The sequence below is a fragment of the Tupaia chinensis genome, unplaced genomic scaffold (genome assembly GCF_000334495.1).
Source record: "Tupaia chinensis unplaced genomic scaffold, TupChi_1.0 Scaffold000146_1, whole genome shotgun sequence".
Taxonomy (NCBI): Eukaryota; Metazoa; Chordata; class Mammalia; order Scandentia; family Tupaiidae; genus Tupaia; species Tupaia belangeri.
Window position 1 is genome coordinate 1,072,366 of NW_006159616.1, and position 6,359 is coordinate 1,078,724.

The 6,359-nt window shown below is 60.0% G+C and overlaps 1 protein-coding gene across 1 annotated transcript in view; it reads right to left on the reverse strand.

Moving 5' to 3' along the window:
• EPHB2 (EPH receptor B2) overlaps positions 1–3,996 on the reverse strand; it is a 153,135-nt gene extending 149,139 nt beyond the window's left edge. Inside the window, 3 exon segments of the mRNA XM_027770663.1 lie at positions 1–615; positions 3,396–3,460; positions 3,951–3,996. The exon segment at positions 1–615 is cut by the window's left edge and continues 10 nt beyond it. Of these exon segments, the coding sequence (XP_027626464.1) occupies positions 1–615; positions 3,396–3,460; positions 3,951–3,996 (726 nt within the window).
• Between the last annotated feature and the right edge of the window lie 2,363 nt (positions 3,997–6,359).

Below are 6,359 nucleotides of genomic sequence, written 5' to 3' on the forward strand. Positions count from 1 at the left end.
CCACTCGCCGTCGCCGTTACAGTAGAGCTTGATGGGCACGTCCACCTCCTCAGCATTGGAGATGCAGCTGCCCCGGGCGGCCACCAGCGAAGTGCTCTCGGCCCCCGACAGCGTCTCCTGAAAGATGGCGCCATTCTGGATGACGCGGGGGCACTTGCGGTAGAAGACACGCACAGCGATGAGGGACATGCAGCCGCCATAATCCTGGAAGGCCAGGTAGAAGCCATTGCGGGACACGGGTCCAAAGCTGCGCACCTCGGTGTTGATCTTCATGACCCGGCCGCCCAGGTCCACCTGGGAGAAGCTCTCGTCGGCCGCGATGGTGTCCACCTTCACCCACGGGTTCTCCATCCAGTTGGGGAAGGTCTTGGTGGCCGAGTCAAAGTCGGCCTCATAGTAGTAGAGGTTGAAGGTCTCCTTGCAGGATCCAGGCACACTGGGGATGCTGCTGCAGTCGCGCACCGAGAACTTCATCTCCACGTGGACGCGGTGGGCGCCGCGGCGCCGGATGAACTTGGTCCGCAGCCAGTTGTTCTGGCTCGACTCAAACACGTTGCACACCTGGTACGTGCGGATCGTGTTCATGTTCTCGTCGTAGCCGCTCACCTCTTCCCACTGTGGGCGAAATGCCAGTGAGGTGGGGAGCCGAGGGCCAGGCCCAGCAAGGGCCCCGGCTAAGGGCGAGACTTGGACTCCACTTAGGGCATCCTCCAACCTGATGATGGAGACAGCTGCGTCTTCCCAATCTGCAGGGGCAGGGCCGTCTTGGCCCTGAGGAATCCCCTGTCTACGCAGGTGACAGGCCAGTCTGATGTGACAGGCATCCCCACCCCCAGTCTCCCCCTGGTCAATCTGGGAGTGGCCTTTACTGTCAGGGACAGGGGAGACATGCACTCTGACAACCGGAAGTTCCCACCTGGAAGGGAAAACAGGCAGGACGTGCCCCTAGGGAGGCCCTTCCGATGGCATGCTGGCGGTGGGGGCACCACTGAGGGGGAGACAGAACCTCTGCCCTCTGGGCACTCCCTGTCTGACCAAGGGGATTCAGCCCTTGCCCTTGGGAACTTCCAGGAGGAAGGAAGAAGACAGTCCTCACCCCACCGGACTCCTTGGGTGACGGGGCCATCGGGCCTTCCCCACGACAGTGGCTCTGCTCTCAGGCTCTTGGCCACTGAGATGCCCTCAGAGTTGGCTGCTCTATGGTCCCTGGGGACAGGCTGCCTGCCCTCCCCTGGCGCCCTCGGGACAACCCTCTGGGTGTAGGCCCCACATCCCTAGCCCTCTCAGTCTGGCCTCCCCAGTGGTGCTGGCTGTACCCGGGGCAGACTCACAAGAACCCGAGCAGCACAGCCCCCCTCCCACTTGGGCCAGGTCCAGCACTGGGAGCCCAAGAGAACCTCATTTCTCTGTCACGATGATCATACACGGCACGCTCAGTTGCCCCCATTTTACAGGTGAGGAGTAGACACCAGAGAAGTACTGTCATTAGTCCCAGGTCCCACAGACCCAGGCCCGCGCTCATGTGCTTGCCTGTGCTTGCTTCAGAACACAGGCAGCAGGTGCCCCCGGAGCCCCGGGTCCCTGCCCCAGGCGCTGCTACCTTGATGCGTTACCTTGGGCAAGCCACAGCCCCACTCTGGGCCTCTGTTTCCCCTAAGTCCCCATCATAACTGTGGAGGTGGCAGGCGATGGGAGAGGTGTCGCCCTCAAGTGAGTGTTCTTTGTCCTTCTGTCGCTGGGATTCTCTGGGCCAAGTCTGAGGCGGAGCAGGCTGGCGACCGAGCAGGGTCAGCTGCCGTGAGGGTGCGTGTGCATGGGGGGTGCTAAGTTGGGGGTGCTAATTTGGAGCGGGCGGCCGGCTGCAACAGCGGCTCTGCAGCTCCCTACGCTGCGTTTAATTTTTTTTTTTTGGTGGCGCCATGTGACAAAGTCAGCCCCTTGTTACAACCGCTGCTCTTCTTCAGAACTTAATAAGAGCACTTAATTAGAGCACTCTGCCTTTCTCCCCTCTCTCTAATTAACATGCGGAGGCCCTGCAGCCTAAACACCCCAAATAATTGCGTCCGGGGGCCCTGAAGCCCAGCCTGGCCTCATTACTGGCAGGGTGGGGCTGTGGGCCCAGCGTCTTCGCAGATGGAAAACTGGTGACAAGAAAGAGCCACAGAATGAGGCCTGACCCTGGGGCCTAGCCTATTGAGAGCACAGGCCTGGGGGGAGGTGGGGATGCAGCTCCCTGGGCAGCAGCTGAGTCCCGGGGGATGAGCTGGGGGGCGGGGAGCGGGGACAGGGCAGGGGTGGGCTGTGGCATCCAGAGTCCTCCCCAGAGACCAGGGGCGAGGTGTGAACACTAAAATGGATGACGATGGTGGTGGTCATAGCTCCTCTTCCTTGGGAGCTCATTTGCAGGGGAACCTCACATCAGCCTGCGAGAGACACGAGCACCATTTCGTAGATGAGGAAGCGAGAGTTCAGAGAGATGAAGCAACTGGGGGCCAGCCAGCGGGGTGGCGCATGTGGCCGACGGCACGGCGCAAGTCCCGGCCTAGCGGCTTGGCGATCACGAACGGTGTGTGTCCATTCTCCCAAAATCCCGCGGAGAATGGACACGAGGGGACTGTGGCGTGGCCGTCCCCGGGAGTGAGGCGAGGTCGGTGAACTCTCCCTCTCTCTCTCTCTCTCTCTCTGTCTCTGTCTGGAAGCATGCATGCCCTATAGCAAACAAAAACTAAAAGGGCCTGGCCGTGAATGGCACAGCCGGTGCGTGGCGGGGGGCACAGAATTGGATCTCACACCTGTACGCGAGGCTGGCGGGGTTTGTGGGAGACAAAGGAGGCTCTCAGACTGATCTCGCTCTCTCAGAGCGGCGGACACGGCTCAGGTCACCTGGCCAGGGCAGTGCGATGACAGGCACCTGAGGACGGGGAGCCTTGCGCTCCGGAGACCCAGGAAGAGGCAGAGGGAGCTCGGCCACAACCTGGGCACAAACCCGAGTCTCTTCGCTTACTAGCTTAGGACCCAGGCAGGTGACTACACCTCCCTGAGCCTCCGTTTCCTCGCCGGTCAGACAAAGGTAACTCCTCCTCACAGGATTGGAGGTGATCTGCAAAAATGCTTGACACAGCATCCGAACGCGGGAGAGGGCCACTGTGGAACGGGGACAGCGCAAGCCCCTATTCTCTGCCCTGCCTTGGGGTTCCAGGGATAAAGGCCGAAGCAGCGAGCGTGTTGTCATGGCAACTGGGGCTCCATCAGGCAGGGAACTGGGAGGGGAAAGCGGCCAGAGGCCTGGCTCTGGGCCCTGGTGGGGAAATGGGCTGGGAGGGCAAGGGGCACTGGGACCTGCAGTGGAGTGGAGCAATCTCAGGGCCCCCCGCGGGATTTGGGCCGAGACTCACCCCCGACGGAGGATGCACCATCCAGCCCAGCTCGGCTGTCGCCGTAGTGGAGTCCATCAGCGTCTCTGTGGGGAGAGCAGAGAGTCACCACCGGGTCCCACCTTCCGGACACTGTCGGCCTTAACACGCGGCCCCTCGAGGTCCTTCTTCACAGAGCCCAACAGTCTCCTGCCCCGGGCCCTCTCGGCGTCCTCCCCTGACACTGGACTTCCTCCCACGCCAGGATCTGCCTGGCCCCCAGCCTGGCCGTCTGTCCGAGTCTGTCCTCTAGCTTCAACCCTACAGGTCCAGCTCTGGCCCTCCCACCTCACGCAGACTCTCCTGTCCCACCGCCCAGGTACAGTCCTCCCCTCCTTTTCCATGGAGTGCTTTAACCCGGGCTGCCCTGGATGGGCGTCAGGGGGTCTGCGGCCAGACCCTTGGTGTTTTACATCGAATTTAGCTTTTCAGCATGCACCAGATTTCAAACACTGGCACTCGGGCCTCAGAGGGGCCACTCTCTGTCCCAGCTGAGCCTCCTCTGTTATCCCTCTGCACTCCTCGGGCCTACACCACCCCTCAGGTACTCTCCTCCCCTCTCCAGGAACTTGCGGTCCTCCATGACTCCCCATCCCCGGAGCCTCTCCTGCAGTGCTCAGCCAACTCTGCCTCAGGACGCCCTGGGCTGGGGGTGGAGGTACTGACACTGTGCCCGCGGAGGCCAGCTGTGACCTGCCTCTGCCGGTTCAGGAGCCCCAGGTCAGCTTCTGAACCAGCAGCACCCCACTTGCTCCCCCGGAATCCAGCAGTCGGAGGGTGGGAGCCACACAGTCCAGGGTGAAGGAGACCCACAGGGCCCTAGAGACCACCGGTCACCCCAGACCAGTCTCAGTGCCCTCCTCTCTCCCACTCCCCTGCCACGGGCCCTCAGGACACTCAGGATGAAACTGCCATGTGCCGAATCATCGACACTGACCCCTCTCCGGCATTCATTCAACAAACCCCACCAGGCAGGGGATCTTGAGAAAGTGAGCAGCACACCCTGTACGGGGCAGTCCACAGTCACAGCGGAGATGACGTGAGGTACGAACAGCCACGAGAGGGAGGGGGGGACACACAGTGACGGTCACAGTGGGACCCGCCACCCTGAGCTCTGTGAAAGGGCGAACAGTGCCACAGTCTGAGTGTGTCTGCCGAAACGCGTGCTGGAATTTAATTGTAACAGTAATGCGAGGCTGGCCTTTAAGAGGTGACCAGGTCATGAGGGTTCTGCCCTCATGGATAGATTAATGCCATTATCTCAGAAGTGCTGTTATCCCAGGAACGGGCTCCTGACTAAGGGTAAGCCCAGGGGCCAGCAGATGGCATAGCGGTTACATTGCTGGACTCCCACACGGCCGACCACTGTTCGAAACCCGGATCTGGCGACTTGAAACTCACACTGGGCTCATGTGTGTGCATGCCTAAGATGCCATGAGGAGAATGGAGAAGGGATTGCGGCGTGGCTGTCCCCCTTGAGGGGGTGATTTCTCACTTTCCCTCTTGCTGTCTCTCTGCCCGGTGAGTGCACATATCCTAAGGCAAAAACCTCTTATTAAATAAGTAAATAAATAAAATAAAGGCTAAGTCCAGTCCCTGTTTGCTGTCTGGCATGCTGGCTCACCATGGATGGCCCTTGTCAGATGCTGCAGCTTACTCTTGGACTGCCCGACTTCCAAGACCATGGCTAAATCAGCCTCTACAGTTTATAACCACCCTGTCCGAGGCGTCCTGTTAACAGCAGCACAACACAAACTAGGATGAGAGGCACGTTTGCTGCTTTGCTCCAATTCTGTGCTCAGGGCAGGCATCACTAATCAAACCCAGACTCTGTGGCCACATGCTGCTTCTCGCCACAGGGTTTCAGTAACCATTTCAGACGTTATCCCTGGTCCTGCCCAACCACTTCTTTTAGAGATCACGTAACTGAGACACACGAGGGGGAGGGACTTCTGGAAGATTGCACAGGAGTTGGTGCCAGAGTGGGAAGTGTAGGTGTAGGTATCTGGCCTCCTACCCCCACACTCTGGAGACTTGAAACAATTATTCAATGGTGTGGGCCGGAAGAACTAGGGCCAGAAAATTTGAGGCAGGGTGCCCTGTGTCCAGGCTGCCAAGATGGTCCAAATGGGTGGTAAGGGGGCTTGAACTATGGTGGGGAGGGTGGGGATGGAGGGCAGGGATGGAAGAAGCATGTGGCCAGAGGTGACCCCAGTCAGAGCCCTGAGCTGACAGGAGAGGATGCGGGAGCACCGCCCTGACCGCCTGTGGCTCGTGTTTGTGGTCACCGTGTTCCTTTGCACTGGGGGGCCGACATGGGGGTGGGGTGCCAGGGACGGTGGAATCAGTGCCAAGGGCATCTTTTTGATGGCAAATTGGAGGGAAGTTCTATTATGCTGCTTTGGAGCTGAAAAAGGGTTCCTTTTCACACTCCGAATGCTACAGATTTTTCTTCCTGGAGAGAACAAGGGCTGAACTTTTAACCTGTTTTCTCTCATCGGCTTCAGCCAGAGACGCGCCAAGCCGGGCTCTCTGCCTGGGCCCGAGGAACAGCTGCTGGGAGCTGTGTGGAACAAGGGAGAGGGGAGACTCTGCTTGGGATGAGAAAGGGGTCGGCTGGGGGAGGCGAGTCCGCCAAGCAGGTGGCCCCACCCCTTGGCCGGATTCCTGGGCTGACCCAGAGGCCAAGCACGAGAGGATTCCACGGCCCAGAGGAGGGGCTGGAACTGACATCCTGGCTCTGTGGACGAGGGCACATGACTTGCCAAAAGTCACACGCTACAAGCTGGGGCTCGAACCCTAGGCTCTCCAGAAGCTGAGGTCAGGGCCTCCACGGGCCCTCTCTTCTTCCCACACCTGGCCAGGACTCCCTGCTGGCTGTGGACGGAGCCAGGGGAAGATCTCAAAAGGACTGAATGTGAATAGGTGGGCTGGTTCATGGCCAGC